General features: G+C 38.3%; 1 protein-coding gene across 1 annotated transcript; it reads right to left on the bottom strand.

The window, feature by feature from the left end:
* Positions 1–620: 620 nt before the first annotated feature.
* On the bottom strand, positions 621–20,205 carry LOC111670818 (N-terminal EF-hand calcium-binding protein 1-like). Its single transcript, XM_023427726.2, has 12 exons — positions 19,862–20,205; positions 16,683–16,707; positions 10,755–10,863; positions 9,241–9,266; positions 8,836–8,933; positions 5,149–5,407; positions 4,866–4,945; positions 3,656–3,709; positions 3,346–3,458; positions 3,118–3,195; positions 2,872–2,963; positions 621–1,894 (listed from the first exon to the last, which is right to left on the bottom strand). The coding sequence occupies exons 1-12, from the start codon at positions 19,976–19,978 to the stop codon at positions 1,866–1,868; spliced, it is 1,080 nt and encodes a 359-aa protein (XP_023283494.1). The 5' UTR covers positions 19,979–20,205; the 3' UTR covers positions 621–1,865.
* Between the last annotated feature and the right edge of the window lie 943 nt (positions 20,206–21,148).

Below are 21,148 nucleotides of genomic sequence, written 5' to 3'. Positions count from 1 at the left end.
GAAATCCTCATATGTGAGTTATATTGTACATAGATTATGTGTTAGGAAAATTTTTAAATTCCATAACTTAATCTTCTTATTTTTTGGTAGCTAATGCACTCTGGGATAAAGATGCTGTGAAGTAAAATATACCCTGATGTTTATATACTATTAAGAGCAAAAATACAGACTGTGAACGTGAGATTTCAGCTGCTGCTGCAGTGCAAACTTTGACAGTAAAGTTTCCAGGTGAGAGCTGTTTCATAACAAGGAAGAGCCAGCTGGCTTTGAAGAGTGAAAACCAGCTAATTGCCCCAGATTCAACACAAGGTGGGATTGAAATTCCTTAGCATATATTTACAAGGTATTTTCAGTCTGTCTTATTTGAAAGAGAGGGAAAATAATTTCCTCTTTTTCCAGTTTCTTTGATGGCCGTCTCACCTAGATTCTAATACAATTTAAAAAGCGTCAGACTAAATAAGCACCAATTCTTTACTCCTAGTAAATTTAAAGGACCATTTAGTCCCACAAACACTATATAAGGTAAATGGTCAATATATGAACCACTTCATTTATGATTTTTTTCATTAGATATCAATTCATTAACATGTTATTCAACTTAAGCAAAGAGACAAGTAATACATCTTTTCATGTCATCAACATGTCATGAACTTTATTTCATGCCAGAAAACAATCATAACATCCACATAACAACTGTATATTCTTCATAAAAGAAATGATAGACACTTCAAAGAAAGAGTGAACACACTCATTCCTCTCTTATCAGAGCATCCGAGGCTCAATATACTGTCATACTGTACATTTACCAATGTTCTACAACAATTACTTACATCTTACAGCTTCCATTAACTACTGTACACAATCTTAATCGACTTATGTCTTATGTCATCACACAAAAACAGTTTCTGCTTAATTTCTGTACTCAAAATATAAACTCCTATTTGTGCGCACTGTACCATTAAACTCTTCTGATTACACACTGCAAATGTAAAATAATGGCTTTTAAGTTTTATTCATAAAGTAACAGTACAGGCAAACTGCACAGTTATTTGGTTAATTGTTATTGTCCGCTAATGTTTGACTACACTTCAGTGCAGCCTCTTGGCTTGTTAATTCTACATTTCAATAGACAGTCTACAATAAATGTCTGTTCTTCACAACAAGGTCCATATTTTTCTAAAGTGCAAAAGTGACACACGGATGATAAAAGTTTAGATGCGGACCATAATCATTCAATAACTTTGTTCTATCTAATGGCTCTCTAACCTTTCAGCAAAAAGACACCTGCTAGCAAAGCTTTGAAGAAGACAACAAAGCACAATACCACAGAGAGAACAAGGGAAAATGCAGGATAACCCTACCACTATTTCTGTTTTTGTCTGTACTGAAGAAAGAGTGAAGGAAGTGATAGATGCACAGATCAGTTGTTATTCATATGTTGCTATTTTTGTGGCATCTTTGACATTATACCTACTCTACAATGTAGTTTTGATTGAAATAAACTAGCACAGAGGAATAAGAAATCATGCAGATCTTTTTTTCTATTGTTATTTCTTGTGTGTCCATTAAAATAGAAGAAAAGAAATGTGCCAAAACTGTGAAAGAAACATCAGCACGGATCCTGATCACACAATAAAATATTGCATTACCTCAATTCTTTCTATTCCAAGGTTTTAGTTTGTTTCACTGTTGACTGATTTATCTAATCAGTAATCTTTTTTATAACCTTGGAGCATGGCTTTGCAAAAACAATCCTGGTCATGCCACGAGGAAACAAATATCAAGGAACAAAAAAGAAAAAAACAATTATACAATCGCCTCTTCCTCCTGCTCTTATTGTGTTGAAAAGTAGCCGCTTTGCCCTGTCAGTTGTTGTTCATAATCCACCAAGAGGCTGTAAAATGAAACAGAAATTAAGGGTCTGTATTTTATGGTCTTTGCTTGAGTCAAATAAATTAAGAATGACAGAAGGAAGAGAAGCTAGGTATATAACAACATGTTACTTAGCTTTGAATTGAAAACTACAAATGATCTAATTCACACATTAAACCTGCAATAATAGGTTTTCGGGCCACGTGTTTCTGCAGCAGAAACAAGCTGTAAATGCAACACCTTTGAATTTGATATGCTGAACTGTTTAGCAACCAGACACCAACACATCCAAAGCAATATTAGCTTTGAATTTGGAGTCTGCTTTCTGGCCAGCTGGGTAATTTAAGTCCAATATTTACTCTCCTTTTAGCTCTGTTTTTGGTCTTTACCAACTCCTGAGGGAAATATCTGGCTCTTTAGCAGCTAAATGCTCCACTGTGTTCACTAGCTAGTTGCAAACTGTTTCTGTCTTATGGTGAGAGTGACTCAAAACAGTAAAGTTACAGGCTGGAAAACCAAAACAAGGGGCTAAAAGATGCTAAAACGCTCCATTAGAGCTGAGGGGAACTACTCTGTACACTATGACGATTCCTTTCAAATACAAACATATAGTCATTTGATCTGCTGTCAATATGAAAATATTGATTATAACAATATGAAAGGTATATTTTAGCTGTAAAGCACTTGACTTCTATTATTTCCCACAAATCATTCTCCCAGAAAGACTTAATGACTTCATCATTTAACATTTCATCTCATCTATAATTCTCTTTCTCATGAAGTGCTGAAAACGCCTGCTCGTTGTGTGAGATACATGCAATAATATTTTTCCGCAAGGCCTTGGTATTTTTTCTTTATTTCTTCATCTCTTTTTTACTGAGAATAGTCATAATTAATTCATAAAACTACCAATTGAACTGCACTGGATTCATGTGAGATCTTTCTGCATGAAATAGCAACATTTAATCAGAGATTATTGTTTCAAGGTCTGGATTCTACCTGGGAGGAGCATAGTGGAGACCATCTCCGGATCTTCCAGTGAGTCGATAATGCAGCGCTGGAAGGTCTTACTGATGGTCGACTGCAGGTAGCTGTAGGGAAACAGGGATGATAAGATGAGACTGCCATAAAACTTCAAACAGAGCCTGCGATCAGCCTGGTGCGCTGGACAAATTTTGGTTCAGCAGCGAATTTCTAAGAATGTATTTTCTGGTGTAATACGCCATGAAGCCCTTCTGATCCTACCTCATCCAGGAGAGACGGTCCTGCCAGAATTCATACATGATGAAGCATGATCTGTCTGGCAGGTTCTGGACTGAAACACTAAAAATAAACAGACACAGAGAGAGAGAAAGAAAGCAGCCGGGGTTATCGGGTCCGTTTGGGAAATTTGAAGCGTTTCGAAGTGGCTGCATCAATTCAGAGAGAGATCCTGAGGCAAACACAGGTACTGAGGCAGATAAAGGGACATACTGCAGATTGTTAAGTTGGCTGCTCGTCGCATCTGCGTAGATTTTGAGAGCTTGCTGAAACTGCTCCACATCTCTCTCCTTCACGGACATTTGTCTCTGAACCAGGAGAATGTTCTAGAGTAGTGTGAGAGAAAACAAACCAGATTCATAATTACATCACCGAATAATGACGCTTCCAGCTGTTCAAAAAAAATCACATACATCAAAAAACACCCGGAACTCCTCAACAATTAGCATCAACATTATTATATGATATTTGGTTCTACGTAAAGACATAAAATTTGACAATCATACTGGTGAATTTGACTCACCGATTTATACGTCCCTGCTAATGTGTCCTCTTTGAGAGGTTCAAGATGTGGACTCTGAAAATGTGGGCATAAATATTTCATTCAGCTATAAGCAGAACAAAGATTAGGAGCAGAACTGGTTTAACTGAATCCAGCAGAGGTCTGGCCTCTACTTTTTTGAACAACCACTGTGTCTCATCAGCACACTGAACCTCTCCTCAGAGTCTAGACTGAGTGGAGCCCAGCATGTATTCACAGGCTGATACCGTATACACTGCATTCAGATTGTTTTGCACTTTCTACAAATCATCCTCTCTGACAACACGTCGGATCCCATATCTGCAAAAAACAGATTAGGGCTCATACGGTCTGCTTGACATTTCTCCCTGTAACAGCTGAGCCACTGTAGTAAAACCTTTTAGCTGCAATTTCAAACACATTAAAATGACAATGTACCACCTCACCATTGTAGCGATGCTCTGGTCTTAGTGCTCTCACTCTTTGGTATTAAGTATTATTGTTATATTGCCACTTAAAGGGCTTGAATTCTTATGAGGGTGACCCATTTCAAATAAAATTCAGAAACCATGAATTTCTCAAGCCACTATGGTACTGCTCCAGATTTCAGGAAATACACTTTGTTGTCGAGAGTTATATGAGAAGATCAATATTATTCTCAGGTCTGAACCTAAGAACCTAGAACCAGGGGACAGTTTCACAAAGATATTTCAGACTGGTCTGTAGTGTTGGTCATGTCTTAATGTTGCTCATAGATCAATCTGATGTTGGACAGAATGTTTCACAAAAATAAAAACTAATTAATTTTAAGCCAAAAATATTAGACACCTTACTCCCGGAGAAGCTCAGGTCTAAGGCCAATGTTACCATGGTAACATGGTAATCAGTGACACCTGCGCTGACCAGTATCACCCAACAACAGGAAAGAGTTGCTCATAATTTGTGGTTCTTGATTTTGAAAAAAAGTCTTTATTTACCCAGAATTCATTTTACCACAGTCCACCTTAAAATAGTCAAGAATTAAACTGCAGAACATCTAAATAAACTAAATAAACAGATGAATGTCTATCTGAAGTGTTTCTATTTGTTGTATCTAGTTAGCTTAGCTTAGCTTAGCATAAAGACTGGCTGTGAGGGGAAACAGCTAGCCTGGCTTTATCCAAGGGTAAAAACATCTTCACTCTGACAAAAGCAGATGGATTTTTCTACAAACCTCACACTCCAGTTTGTCTATGAGTTGCTCCAGCTGGTTGATCTGGGAGCCCCAGTGGTTGTCTGGCTCCACACTGACCCCTGACCAAAGAAACAAAAATATGAGCTCAACACAACACGGGAAATCTGACCAAGGACACTCTATCAAAGTAATTCATGTTCTGTTTTGAATTACCTTCAGTGAGCATCCTCCTGAGCCCAAGAGCTGCAATATGATCTTTTTAAACTTTTGCCCTTGTCACATTTACCTCCAGTATCTTTAACTCAGTGTTTCTGAAGCGTACCTGTGGTGAGCATGCCAGAGTAGGGGTCAGTTGGCGAGAGACACATGTTCCTCTGGATGCGTCGGCCGGGGCGTTTGGCCAACCTCTGGACAGGCAAGTCCTGGGGCTTCTTCAGTATCCTCCTCCCTGTACAGCCCTGGTCATGAACAGCATCCATAGCACAGTCCAGGGATGACTGAAGGGACTGCAGCTGGGTGGAGGTCTCCCTCAGCAGGAAGCGTGTCACAAACTGACCCAGCACTGATGAACCCTGATACTCCTGGAGCGAAGAGAAAGGGTAAAATCAAGGAAAAGAATGGGTCATCATTCATCTTTAGTCCCACAAATGCTTCTTGTTTCCTTAGTTAGGATTATGCTTTCTCTCCCTCTCTCAATAAATAATAAGGTTTGTTGATTTAGGTATCTTGCAGTGAACAAAGGTAAAATGATATTATTCCCACCTGCCACCTTAAAACAATTCAGACATGCATGGTGTGAACATTTCACTGCGTAGATTATCCTGAATTAATGGGTGCAAAGCACACACGGTAATAATGGTGTTTTCCATGAACTGAAAATGTAATGGCTGCTGTTTTTTTTTAGCTGTGTTACTCCACATAAACATAACTTTGTCTGATTTGTTTTTGTGGATAATGATGCCTGTCACCCTCACCAGCACCCTGTGGTGCAAAGAAATAAAGTCCAGAAGAAATGGAGCGGAGACATTTGAGAAATGACCGCAGGCTTGTTGGAATCCTCGTTTCTACGTGTTTTTTGTTTCTGTTTTCCGGGCAGCAGAGACACAACATGAGTAATGAACCTCCGTCCTTTTCTCAATTTCTTCTCTCTTTCTTTTTGAGACAGAAGCGCTATGACAACACAGCTGATGTTTTCTTTTCATATTGGGGCAGCACAACAACACAGAAGATACATTTTACTGTGCTGATTTCATCAAATTACATGCTGTGTTTTCAGGCACTATGAAGGAATTGCTTCAAGTAAAAAATTTGAATTTAATAGCTAAGTCTGATTTCAGTGAGATGAACTAGTATGTATGCTGCCACCAACAATCCCCCCATCTGTTTCTCAGTTACAGCGTAGAACAATGTTTAGAAACATTATGATGTCACAGTGACTCTGACCTTTTGGATATAAAATGTCATCATAATTTTATCCTATTTTTTGTGTGGAATTTTGTCATAATTAGGATATACATTTTATATCCTATATTCTTTTTTATATATATCATTATTTAGAGTTACAGCCATTGTGAGGTCACAATGACCTTTGACCTTTTGACCACCAAATTCTAATCAGTTAATCCAGTCCAGGTGACTTTTTGTGCCAAATAGGAAGAAATCCCTTCAAGGTGTTCCTGAGATATCACGTTCAAGAGGATAGGATGGACAGAGGGACAGACGGACAGACGGACAGACAGACAACCTGAAAACGTAATCCCTGTCGCTGGCACCGAGGCATAAAAATGCATAAACTGCTGCAGTGGGTGATACAGAGAAGGGGAAAGTACAAGAGAAAAAGAAAAAGAGCCAGACAGGCAGATAATGTCGGAGAAGATGGATGCACAGAGAAGGGATAAAACAGAGAGAAAGAAAAGTGTGCCTCTGAGTGAATGATGGAACTGGATTAAAAAACAGAAACAGGAATTGAAAGAGGACGAGATCAGAGCAGCTGAAAAAAATGTGTGTTTGTGGCGCAGTTCTGAGGAGGATCTGACGTCAGATCAGTTGGACAGCTGAGGGGATTTGTCAGCCTCAGATAATGTCATCTACTATGTTCTCTCTCTTGCTATCATCTATAACACCCACTTGCTGCACTGCAGTGAAAGTAAGTCACTATATACACAGAAAACAAGCATATTATACGACTTCATCCACGTCCAAATATCTGTCTGTTCACAGTCTGCGTATTATTCTCTACCCTTGCCAAACAGAAATAAATATTAGCTTGTTGGCTTAACATGGAAGGGTTAGGGGAGATCGATTGAGTCAGCTGAGCTATTGATGTCCCAGTGGAAGTTCTCTGATGTTGATTTCAACTGTGTGTGCCTAAAACAGCATGACTACAGCTTTAATCCCCTCTACATCTCTTAATACACAGTATACCGCTCTGCTGGACCAGGTCTCCTAACAGACATTTCCTAACGTTCTAATTAGCATGGTTCACAGTCCAAGGCTTGATGATTTGATGAAACATCTGGAAATAAATGTAAAAGAAACACTGGGCTATAACCTTCACTCCTTTGAACTCAACAGTGTTTTTCTCAATTTAAACGCCAAACCTTTTTTTTTCTCAAATCTACATTTAGAACGGAACAGATTAGAGTAATGAAACCAAAGGTATACAAACTAAGTGGAATCATGTTACTGCTTGTAGTGGTTTTAAATGTAAAGCAAAAAAATAGAAAAAGAAAAAAAATACTCCATGTAATGTCAGACAGCCAACACAATGCAATCTGTGCCATCATGTGAAGATGAAAGACACACTTGAGTTAACAGCAGTAATAACATGCAACAGCCTATGTTGCTAGAGGAAATCTTGTTCCCATGTGAAGGTGATGTATTCCTGCATGAGCATATTGCAGCATTCAGGTGTTCTTGTGTTCCAGCACGTTACACAACCACACCAGAACAGACCTACCATTTTCATGGTAATGTTGAAAACCCTATCTACTGTTTACTGACATGAAAGTTATAATGACATCTAATGGTGAATACTAAGTTAATCAATTAGTTGGTTGACAGAAGATTACTCAGCAACAATTCTGAAAATAGATATTTGATTTGATTTGCTGCTTTTCTCTGTCGATTGTTTTTAGGTCTTTATTAACCATGCTAGCAGTGTGGCTCAATATCAGGTCAAAATTTCATTTGTTCTATATTTTGGTTTATGACCAAATCTTAGGATGCTAACACTCTCAAGTAAGATGATGATCGTGGTAAGCATGGCATTCTGTTCATGCTAAACATTAGCATGATACTGTAGCATGCTGGCCGTTCATGTTGTCACGCCCCCGTCTGGATAGTTAAGTTACCTTTCTGTTTCTCCCAGTGTTCTTTGTCTTGTACTTCCTGGTTTATTTTGACACTCACCTCTTGTCTCGTTTCGGTTGTCATGGTTACCATAAATACCAAACACGTGACTGTCCTGAAAGTGGCGTACCGATCGTTGCCGTGGTTACTATAATAACGGCCATAGCTTGGTTAAGTTAGGTTCACAGGTCTGACCACCTGGGAATAATGCTTGAACACTCTTAAGTTGGGATGAAAGGTTTTCTTCCTGTTCTGTCAACATTGTGTGAATACAGCATAAGAACAGCCTTACATGAAAGACTGTCCAGCTGATTTACAAAGACAGAAATTTGCCATGTTTCTCACTCCAACAAACTGACATCTGCTGTCATCAGCTGGTAGGAAGTCATTTTTTGTATGGCACTGTGAGTCTATGTTTGAAAATGTATCATCGGTGAAGAGAGGCAGAATCCGTCATGCTGGGCAGTTTTTTTCTTTTGTACCACAAAACCTGTGAGAGTGTTTCACACTGACAGCTGAGGCACAAAAACAACAAAGCCTGCCTGGATGCCTGGAGGGGTGAAGGATGCTGACATCCTGAAAGTTATTGAAACGTTTAATAGTCTGCCCTGACATGCAAAACTCAACACAGCGCGGAGGGGAAACCATCATCACCCACCTCTTTAGTTTTATCCATGGCCTTCAAAATGGCCACATTCAGCTTTTCCAGAGCAGACAGGACGCTGACATATTCTCCCAGATGTGGGGTGAAGTACTCTGGAGGAGAAGAGTCGTTAAGCACTTTCAGCATGGTTTGTGTCTGATCAGCACACTGATCAGTGGTGTTTTCCACGAGAAGGAGATATATCAACACTGACACTAATGGCATTAACAGAATTAAAGTAGTTCGGCCAATGCCATAATTACAGTCACTGGGCTGGGGCATGCCTTGGTTTGTGTTGTGGTTATCATCAGACAGCTGATTATACCAAGAGCAACAGCCAGAACCATGAAACCTGGGCTTAAGCAAGCTTATGTACTGTATATAAAAAAATAAAATGATGCAAGAATGACGCTTAATTACCTGAGAGCTTGTCTATGTCCAGGTTGCTGTGAAGAGGGATGGCAACGGAAAGAAGAGAAAAAGAGTTATCATTGGGGAGCTTAAAATAGAGTTTCACAAAGCACTGGAAAAAGTCCAGTCTTTTTGTCTAATTATACATGCTAGCAACATGGCTCCAATGTCAGTTTGCACAACAGACCAATGTCAGTCTGACTGACCTTGATCATCCCCTCATTTTTCCTCTCCTGCAACCAATATTTTGGTCATTTTGGCTTTTACTGAACTATCTTGACAACTCTTAATTGGATTGCTGTGAAATTTGGTGCAGATATACAAACTACATAGATAAATGCACTTTAAAATGACTTTTCATCAGAATTTAAAGTTAGCATTAGTACTTTGGTTTATGGCCTAATACCTGCAAAACTAATAACTAACATTTTCATCCACCTCAGCTGTACTATGTGTTTGGTGCTAATTAGAATGCACACAATAAATTAAGATCATGAACCTTACACCTGTACCCATTATGCCTGCTTAACATCAGCACATTAGTATCGCTTTTGTGAACATGTTAGCATGCCATCGTTAGCCACTAGCATGGCTGAAGATCATTGTTTCCTTGTAGCTTTCCATTTGAAACAAGGAGACATTGGTTTTCACTACTGACTTCTGAGGGGCATTTAGACAAGGACCTAAACACAGGAGCACTGGTGCCTTGCAACTAAAACTGAAAGAACTTTTACATCACATATTGTATAATAACGTATAATAACGTATAATGTACTGTGTTATAGCAATTATAACGTGCTGTATTGTACCTGTGCAGATTTTACTGGACATTGATATAGGAAGGCAAAATGTCATCATATTTGTATACTTTTGATAGTTGTGTTGTTTCATTCTGTATTATAGGTACTTAAGATTTCAATCATCTTAATAAAGAGTTCAATAATAAGAGGGACGGAAAGTACAATTTAATTTGATTGTCACCTTGACAACATTGAGTTAAAATATCATTTTGCAAAGTTAATGCACAGCTGTGTTTGATACGTTTTGCAAATTCTTTTATATGTATTTACATTTGTTTGAAGTTGACAGTATAAAAATAAAGTTGAGCTGCACATATAATGGTGTAGCTAAACTCTAACACCTAAGAGGTTATTGTTCATTATGATTTGTTGGTACTTCAGTGCTGCCAACAGAACAGAGTGATATCTCATTTCCAGTTCATCGGTGTTGTGCACACAGACACACGTTATTCTAATAAAGGTTTTTCAAGTTTAATTCTGAGCCGCTGGCACAGGCAAACATTAACATATTTACAGTAATAATCTCATTTTTGCTCATCAGTGTGCAAACAGAGTGCTGCAAACTCAAGGGCTTTCATGCCAGAATTAAGGCTCTCTATGGAATATTGACATAATCTTCACTGAAGTGAAGTGTTGACATTGCACTGCCAGGCAGCAGGAGAGCAGGAGGGGCTACAGATGGCAGCAGAGTTGGATCATGCCCAAAAAGGAAGATGAGCTTACTCTGTCTGCTGCCTGTCGATGGAGTAATACAGCTCCTGCATCTGCTCGTCAGTGAGGATACCATCAGTGAAGTACGACTGGAACTCCTCCAAGGACAGCTTCCCATCGTCTGAAAGGAGACACACCCATAAAAATCACACGCCACTTTTTTATGGCTTCATTGAAGAGTTATCTATTATTCAATATAATGGGATCAGGCTAATTTGGCTTCTCAACACTAAATTAATTCTGGTGAGGAGCTCTAAAGTGCTACTGCAAATGAAAATATTCACATCAGTTGACATAGGTGTGTCTTTATTTGGCTTTAAATCCTCTCAAGGACAAAACTAAAATCAATAAATTACATTTAGAAGTGTTTCCCATGGAAGTGAATTAAACCTACACACTAATACCCCACATCCAACTCCATTACTGCAACAAATGGTTAGTTGTTAGTGATACAGCTGAAAATCCAATTTCTGCTCTTAAGAGAAATAAAGAGAATAATTCCCTCATTAAGTAAAACATTTTCCTTTTTAAATAAGACCGTATCGCTGCCTCCATTTCCTCAATGCTGAAAAGATACTGAAAAAAAACAAAAAAAAAACGCAATTTCCACTATAATTCATTCCTGCTTTTACAGTAGTAATCACTTAAAAAGAGTTTGCACCAATTTTATAGCTTCATCATGGTGTAGCTAATGGCAGCTCAGAGGATAAACTCAGACGCAAGAGTGTATTAAAGGTAAGCATGGTCTGCCTCTCATAAGCAGCGTCTGGCTGTGTGCTGCAGGGCTTGCAGCATCCTGAGAAAAGTGGGAGCAGGGACTGGAGGTTATAGTTTGAGTAGTCAGAGCAGGCTAACTTCAGACGATAATGAGATCTCGTCATCTTTGCTGTGGAAGCACTGAAACCTTTTGAGACCCCGCTCTGAAATCCCTGCCAGGCAACAGTGCTCTAACTCATAGCCCCGAGCTAACGGTAAATCCTATCATCTGTTAGTCGGGAAGAGCAATTTTTACCTGTTGCCAACTCACACTGTGGATGGCTCTGGACATGATGCATTTTGTATCAGTATCTGCTACATTAAAAACATTAAGATGTAAAGTGTCTCACATTGTTTAGCTGTTACTTTCTCACTTACATAAGGATCACAGGCTGAGGATGGCAATCTGTGCGCTTACTGAACATTTGTTGTGGTCTGGCTACGGCTGGAAGATGAAGCTATTAGACGAGGCAGAACGATAATTCCCTTCTTAAACTTCCCTGTAAGAATCTTCTTTCCACATGGTGTAGGAGTAAACACAGTCTGTTGCACCTCTGACTCATTCTCCAGCCTTCTCCACCAGAGCTGCTTTGGTGTAGATTCACACCCAATTATACAGCCCAAAAACAAGTTACAGTGCAGCTCAGATGGCACGTTTTGCAAGTTTCTCAGAGAGCGGAACTGCAGTGGTAGAATGGTTGATAGCTCGTGGCTAAAGACGGTGTTTGTCTCTGAAGCTGTCTGTCCGGCATGTGTTTTGTCTGGAGGATATGTTTCCAATTTCATAATTTAAGTAAAATGTGCATGAATAAGAATTGAAAGCGCTACATCACAATTAATATTGAAACAATTAGTCGATTACCAGTCAGCGAGGCTATCATGAAAAACCTACAGCATTGGTTGTTTGGTCAAACACTTTAAAATGACTTATGTTAAGGTTCTTTTGATTCCTGCGGCCATGCCAACAATGACTGTTGTCTCTTGGAAACAAAGATTGAATTATAGTTTACAGTTAAATGAACCAAACATTAACCACAGAGACCATGGAACAAAACACCTGATTTGTATTTTATGTTGTAGGGCTGGTGAGATTAGTCAATAATTTTGATAATTGATTTCAACCATTTCAGTCATTTATAAAACAGAAATATGAAACATTGCTTCCAGTTTCATGTGTGAGATGTGAAATGTGAGGATTTACTGTCAGTTTGACAACATTGTAAAAAATCTGATGAAGAAAATGATTGGTCGCAGACAAAATAACAATACCAATGCATTACAGACCTTCTGAACTTCTATAGTTATCTTACATATTTTAAAACACTAATATAAGAGCAGACTACACATTTCCCTCCGCACATGTAACAACCTGGCTCCACTTTGTTTCCACTGTGTGTAAACAGTTGCACACACACTCCAAGTGAAGCTGAGTGTTTGATTAAATACTGTACACTTCTGATTACATGCCTTGTGTGGGGCCTTCTCCACATTGTGAAGCAGCTTAGTGTCCTTTAACACTGTGTTACAATGACTATTTGACCAATCATAAGCATGCCACATTCAAATAATCAAAGTTTATTTACGTATATCTGTTTGGTTGGTCTGGCCACAGCAGGGAGAGCAGTTACTTTGCTATTGTTTCGATCGTGATCCCAGACGAAGTTGCAAAAGCAGTTTTAAAATTCTAAAGTGACATTGCCAATTACATAGTAGCATCCCATTTCAATAGAAAATACATTAATGAACTAGAAAAATATACTGGATTAAGGCAGATAATGTATTTTTAATGTACCAGTCCATGTAAGAAAAGATAATTAGATATAAAGTTATCCTCCTATGGGGGGCTGGAAGTGGGTTTAAAATTAAATTTATTATGGTCTTATTATAATTATATTCTATGACTTTAGTTTTAGATAACATAAAACAGTGCATGTTATAGATTACAGCCCTAAAAACACTCATACAGGACCCCAGCAATGAGTTTTGAAGTCTGGCAGTTGCAGTCAACATCTCCTAACTCCTCCCTGTCATCAACATCCAGTTCTCACACAGTGAGATTTAATCAAAGAACATGCAGGTTTTGCAGTAATTTATCTTGCCGTCAATACAACACCTCTGCAGGGAAATTTGTGTTTGTTCCGATGGATGATAAATCAGTACCTCACAACAGAAGCATGGCAAATTGGTGGTTTTACTGTAATTGTCTCTCTTCACACTGAGTAAAACCGCAGCTCTAACTGTGACCTAAGTGAAAATCTCTACCTGTACTGAAGCTTGTATCTTTCCAGGAACACTTTTCCACGAGGGAATCCTAAAGCTAAGTGCTAAAACCAAAGCAGCAGCAATAATTTATAAAGCCCAACAGTGCAATTCAGGAGAATAAGAGATAAGAACAGACTGGAAAGTAAACATAGACAAAAAAAATACTCAGAGTTATTCTCTTGCAGAGAAATGTAGTGAATCAACAGAATTTAAATTTTAAGTTGTGTTTATTAGCATTGTGCAGAATATTTATTTTAATGATGAAAACATGTTTGGATTAGAGCTGCGACAATTAATCAATTGACAGAAAGATAATCTTCAACTATTTTGATAATTATGTTATTATTATGATATTAATCAGTTCAGTCATTTTTGAGCTAAAATACAAAAAGACTTTGCTGCTTTTCTTTGTCCTATATGACAGTACACTGAATATCTATAGGTTTAGACTGTTGGTCAGACAATGCAAGCAAATCAAAGAGAAATTGTAAATGGCATTTTTTTTAACATTTTAATAGACAAAAATGCGTTGGATTAATTGAGGAAATAATCAGCTATAATGAAAAGTATCATTAGTTTCAACCCTAGCTTGGATTAATTGATAGAAAAAAATTTGCTGCTAAAACATTTAACAGATAAAGGACAGCTGAAGATTTGCATCCCACAAATGACTGATAATGTTACTGTCCTCCATCCAGAGCTGCAGCATTTCTGCTGTGGTCTACAATCCTCTCTGCTACAGCACTGAATACAGCTTTAATTAAAAACCTGCAAGTGAACAAATATGTGGATGAGACACCTCACAATGATTTTTATTATCTGAGTGTCTAGAGAAAAAAAGAAAAATCATCATATCCACTCAGGTACCACCTCTACAAAACATATTCTTTTATAAATGTTTCCTCTAATGTGTTATATTGCTATTTCAGAACAAATCAATAAGAATAAATGATGAAAAAAGTAAAGTCATACATGTCCGTGTTATAAAACTAAACCAATCAACGGCCTTGACAAATCATTTTTAAGCTCACTGCATGTGTGGAGAACTTAGCTCAGATGATTACACTGTATTCTGTTTGAAAAATTCCCTGAAGGCAGATCTGTGACTTATCACAAAATGCATCCCTCCTCCATGAAAGTTCATTTATTTCAAAAGACATTTGAAATAATGTTCATAATGTTGATTTTCATGATTGTTGGCCATGGTTCGCTTTTTCCTTATGAAATCTAAGTTGCACTGAAAAAATAGATTCTAAAACTCCTTGATCATAGTTTCAGTTTCATCTTGTTCTCTGCGCCCAGTCAGTGAGCAGCAGCATAAATGTATTATAAAACAAATCTCAGCACAAGGCTGTTGAGTAAAAGCTTTCAGTCTTTCATTCTTGTTCTTGTACTCATACGATTGTTTTCTTTTTTTCTTTTTAATATCTAATTCCTCATTACAATAGCATAGAGGAACAGAGTGTAGTGGGTTGGTAGCCAGCACTCATTATGTGATAAATCAGCAGCGCTCGAGGCGTATCATGGCAGCCCACTCAGTGCTGATTGGAAGGAAGCACTTTCCTCTCGGGTGCACGACTCAGTGAGTTTGCGAGGACAAGAACTAAGCAGAGCTCGGCTGCAAATTGAAGATAACTACCTCAAACATGCGAGAGTTCTCCTCTCTCGCTTTTTCTTCCTTTTTTCCACAAACAGAGAAAAATAGAAGCTTTGTGTGAGTGGTGTGTGTGTGTGTGTGTGTGGGGGGGGGGGGCAGGCATTAGGAGCAAACGTGAGGCTTCACAAAAATGCATGTAATATAAATACGACATCTGTTTCTATTAAAATATCACACCCTCTGTTGTGTTTTCAGTCATTACGTTTCACTAATAATCACCTGAAATGAGACACAACTTGAGGAAAGAAAAATCCACCCACCCTTTCCTAGTAACTTCTACAGTTTCTTCACAACAGCCCCAAAGAACAAAGGCAGCTCTTAAGGGCTCTATAATTCACAAACTGAATTTTTTTGTATCTAAATATCTCCACACGAGCTGTGAGGCACCTCAGACAACCCCTGCTCATGGCAGCGAATGTTGCATCGTTAACCCTGCGCTTATGTAACACATTCACAGTCCTCCTGAGGGAACTGATCAGAGCTTGTAGATAGTCATCATGTATTCATCACTGGCCCCTTAAACATTCCATTACATGGAGGTGCAGTGCACAAATAAAAAATTAAGAGTAAAAATGTTTTCTTGTTCGTCAGCACTGTTTTTATGCAGAGATGGATGCTCCATGTTTCATAAATACCTCCATGTTTCCCCTGGAGATATTTAGGGGAGGGGGATGTCCTTTGAAGCAAAGAGGGGATTTAAATGAAACACGGTAACACATTAATCAAATGTAACAGTGACATGTTTCCAGGAGAATTACATTAAATTCACATTAGGTGCAAGTCTCCAGTGAATTTGTACCATTTGGGGTTAAAACTGCATTTTCTACAGAGGAAAACAGCGCAAGGTAAGCAACAGCTGAGGCAACATTTGCTGTATAGCAAGTTTACTTATATGATGAATTTGTGTCCACATATGTTGCAATATTTGCAGGATATCACTGTGATGAGCATTGAATGGTGAGCAGCTGCACTAAAGGAGTTCATCCTGTAAAATACAGTCACATCACGAAAACCAAAAAGATACACCTGCACCTGAGCTTGGTTATTTATATCCTTTCTATCTGGATCTCTCAAGGATGGCGATAAAACAGAAAGATAAGTTCCTGCAGGTTAAATCTCCCCAGTCTGAACAGAGCCATCAAAGTCGTGCCTTTTTCTTTTTACACTGGTGCATCTCATTTTTGCATGCAACTCCTTCAAAGAGATTTTTAATTGAGTTTTAATTAGCTGTATAATCCAATTAGCTGTGTATTTTGCTTACTCACCATTTTTGTCAGCCCGGCGGAATATCTGCAATAAGACAAGAAGATCATGTTTAGGTTTTTTGGTCTGGAGACAAAAAGCAGTAGACAAGATAAACAGTGATATTTAAAATGTTGCGCAATCAAGAGGAAATACAGTACCTTTATGTGGCAACAGAAAATTTACATGTTACACCAAAGAAGATAAAATTTTGCACAAATGCACACTAGGAGTTTTACGATGCAAGCTAACCGATGAGTCTTTACGCACAGCAGAACATTGAAGAGGAGCTTTGGTATGATAGCTTTTATGTTTCATATATAATAAGATATTTGAACACCGCAATAGTTATTATTAATATCTTCAACCTCCTCACCACGTAACACAGAACCTGTGAGAAGTCAGATCTGTTCAGAGTGGCATCTCTTTCATTTCATTTTTTTTTCTGCTCAATCACCCTGTGTGGACCAATGGCGTCCAGTGGCTGGCTGATAAACTGTATCATCAGAGTGTAACGGTGCATTCACAGCCAGCTGTCTCCTTTCAAGCACATCAGAGCGTGAAGGCCTGAACACGCTCTGCTCACATCCCATTTTTTTATAAGCATCCCTCCTCCATTCACGACACATCTAAGACTCACAGAAAATCTATACAAGAAAGAGTGGTAGTGAACAAAATGTACAGCATACAAAACATTGCACTGGCTTTTTAAGGACCCTGTGAAAATGCTTGTCTTTATGGTCAAAGTCAGTCAGTCATATGTTTGCAAATCATATGTACATGTACTGTACGTATTTAACACATAGTGAACGGTTTAAGACATTTCACATATTTTCCTACAATTCTAGATCAATTTGTTTCCATTTATTTCCATTAGGTATAAGTTTATGGGCAGATTGATTTGAGAAGGCTGCATTGTAATACCTGAAAAAATAATGTAACATAGAGAAATGTTAATGCAGACTTGATGACTTAAAAATATTGAAAAAAATAAGACTAATTGATAAAATAGTTGAAAACAGTAAATGAATGAGTGTGTGGTGTGTGCAAGCCTGTATTATGAACATGAAATAAATGTTGAATTATAATTTCTCATAATCTTTTATGTCTGTTCATGTGAAGTAAACCACACTAAAGTTTTTCAAATGGTTGTTTATGTCAAAAGACTGAACTCCAAAGATGCCTTTGCCTTTTCAAAACCCATATTTCACACTTCTGCACCTTCAATTCATCATTACTTATTGGTCAACAAAAATCTGTGATAAGCTAAAAAATATTGGCCCTGATTATTGATTGAAAACAAAAAAAAAATAGTTTTCAGAAAGGTTAGCTGGGATCTAAAGTGTAAGTGATTTTGTAGTGAATGGGCTAAAACATCTAAAACATCGGGTACAGACTTTTAACATCTCTGGACTGACAAGCAGGAATGATAACTTTTGTATGCAGGTGAGTGAAGGAGCCTGGAGGCTGCACTGTCACCGTCAAATCTCCCTAAACAATATAAGTGCTGATGTAAGGATCCTTTCTAAAACACTTCAGAGAAAGGAAACGAGGAGCTGCGCCATAAAATCTGGGAAACAAATTGAGAGCAATAAACATCGGCTCAGGAGAAACCTGAGTAGGAGATTTACTGGCCTTTACTCTTCCTTTGTGCTGCTAAGTGGGAGGTTGGTGGAGTCGATGGAGGTGCTGCCGTCCCACAGAGCTGATGAAGATCTTCTAAAAGCATTATTAGTTATATGGATGCTGCTCGGCTGTAATGTCTATCTCAGCCAGTCCCTGGGGCCTGTTAATATGCCGCACCGAGTCCATTTAAACACAATAAAACTACAGCAGGACATCTGCAGCATCACAGCTACGTATGAAACAACACTGTACGACAACACCGCTTCACATCAGCCTCTGAGGCAAATTATTATCTCAAAAACAGCAGCAAAATGTCTACCAGGAACGTATAAGCTAACACAGCCTTCACACAACTGTGAGTCTGTTAAATCACACAGTGAGTCCTTCAGATCGTCTGAATACATAAACAGTCTTTTTTAGAGAGAGGGAGAGAAAAAACACAACAAGCTTCCTCATGTCTAAGTGAGCAGTAATGAGTCTGTGCAGAAGAAGAATTTTCTGTATAATACTGTAGATATGACAAGCAAAATTTTGCTGTCAGGAAGACAGAGGAATACAAGAGAAAAGATTCAGTGCTCTTTGTACTGGAAAGGGGTCATGGTAGGATTGGTAGGTTGGATAAGCTGCTGTCTAGTGAAATCACACTCTAAATTTTTGCAGCTATTATAGAATAGATGACCATTGTAATAGGTTAAGTGAAGAAATGCAGCATTGGGCTGGAAACAATGGTTGCTAACTGCAATTAAAACCAAACGTGCTTCTTGCTGCAGTCTAATGTTCCTTTTGCTGGCCAAATATTTGCCTCAAGCAAAGAGAGAATTGTATAGTTTTTGAAGGGTAGGCTGCAAACCGGAGGCAGAACATAGGCGTAAAAGCTCCAAACATAATGCAGTGTTTTAAAATATAATACTGCATGGACATGTTCCTATTGTCGTCCTCTATAATGAGGTATTTTCACATATGTAGCAAAAAGAAAAAGGTCCAGCCACCAGAGGAGGATCTATCAACTGTGTGAGCAATATCCCCATCTTTCTATTTTTATATTTCTGTTTAGAGCTTTGTGAAGGGAAGGCTGCTCATTAAAAATAGATACAATATCATGTTTTATATAGACAATATGCATGTTTCATCAAGGGAACAACAAACCAATGTCATGACCGTCAACATATGAAAAAAAGGAAAGCAGCCACATTGAGGCAACTACAATGTAATGTTCTGCAGGTTAAATACGTGAAGTTAAATAAAACATTATAATGTAGCCTAAGTGAGATGACTGGCATCTCCTTTGTTATTCACCTAATGGCACGCACTCACCTTTCTTACATAACAGGGCTACTGTACATCAAGCACGTAAATGGGAAACTGTGATGCATTTAACGATGTGAACCATTCATAAAGAGCAGAATGGAGGGCAGAGAATTACTCATATTGTTCCATTGAAAGACGGTCCCGCAAACATGTCTAAATATAGACACACTCGTGCATAAAATCAACCAAAAAAGAAACGACAAAGAGGATGAATTTAGAAGCTATAAAAGGTAAGCACTTCAAGCATCACAAACCCGTGTGTACTTACATCATGAAACAGAGGGATGGCTTGGTTTTGGTTGTGGTCAAGCTCCTGCTGCTTCCTCAAGTGTTCGTGCTTGGCAGATTGAAGACACATGGTGATCATTTCTGTACATGCCAGCATTTTGCTGCTTTCGATGCGATTTCTGCCTTTTTCTCTGAAAAGATTGTCCTATCCCCGTGTGTGTGTGTGTTTTTCCCGGAGAGATTGTCCTTGTCAGGGTGGATTGATGGAGGATGATGATGTTGGTCCTGTGATCCAGTCAGGATGAGATGGACCTAGCCTGCTGCCCTCTGCTTGGCTGCTGCCGACAACAGCAGAGAAAACTCCGCCTCTACACGACTAGCACCAAAACCAGCAGCAGCATCAGCAGTAGCAGCAGCAGTGATTCATAAAAAAGCCCGAGGAATGCACCATCTGCTGGTGAAGACACGCGCACACACGCACACACATACACACACACTGTCAGATAAACAGTTAATTACAGGTTGGTTGACAGGGAGAGAGTTTTACAGAGAATCTGGTTGAATACAGAAAAGAAAAAACAGGAGTGGCTTATTAAACTGACAGGAAGTCGGTTTACCTTATACTATTACGCTATATGTAATGTTAAATATTATGCCTAAAACACAATGTGAATGCAAACAATTTATTGTGAATGATGTACCAATTAATTCTGTACAAGTAGTCAACAGTGTACTTATTCAATCCTAAATCAGCATTAGCTTACTAGCTTCCTATGCTAACTCATTAGCGCGCTAGGCTAGTTAGCGAGCTAGCTCACAAGTTAGCAATTGTCAATTAAATTACACCCTTGACAAGTGAATTACACCCTTTGACATTTCAAAGGCACAAGCTTAAAAATATCTTACCTTAAAGCTTGGGCTTCAACATGTAAAGTTACCTCAATGTACACATTATCAAAGTTAGCTGATATAAGCTAACTAGCTTCATAATAGTGGGACTGTTATGTTGAGCTTGAAGCAAATTAATTTTACTTTTTGTTTTCTACTATTGGGTAGCCACATATAGTAAGCATGACTTAACACCTAATTCTGTCACATTCACACAGCAAATAGTTGATAATGACAATATATAGAACTTACCTCAGACATAGTTCTTCAAAAGTGAAACATCCTAATATTTTAATATGAAAGAGTAAACCATTTAACTATTACACAAAATTAATCCAAATTTTTGATTTAAAGAAAATCTCTTGATTTATGTAAAAATCAACTTAAAGTCATGATTTTAATAGGAAACTTCCATATGGGAAAATTGTGTGATAATTAT

This window comes from Seriola lalandi, unplaced genomic scaffold (assembly GCF_002814215.2).
Source record: "Seriola lalandi dorsalis isolate HSWRI2012SDOR001 ecotype SW California unplaced genomic scaffold, Sedor1 jcf7180002054861, whole genome shotgun sequence".
Classification (NCBI taxonomy): Eukaryota; Metazoa; Chordata; class Actinopteri; order Carangiformes; family Carangidae; genus Seriola; species Seriola lalandi.
The sequence above is the reverse complement of the archived record's forward strand: the minus strand, read 5'-3'. Positions and strand labels throughout refer to the sequence as shown.

Bases quoted from the DNA above. Each gene is read 5' to 3' on its own strand.
- LOC111670818 (XM_023427726.2), bottom strand. From the start codon at position 19,978: ATGCTGGCATGTACAGAAATGATCACCATGTGTCTTCAATCTGCCAAG. The intron at 8,934-9,240 runs GTAATTAAGCGT...CTTCTCCTCCAG, and splicing joins GGACATAGACAAGCTCTCAG to AGTACTTCACCCCACATCTG. The intron at 3,710-4,865 runs GTTTGTAGAAAA...CCACATTTTCAG, and splicing joins TAGACAAACTGGAGTGTGAG to AGTCCACATCTTGAACCTCT.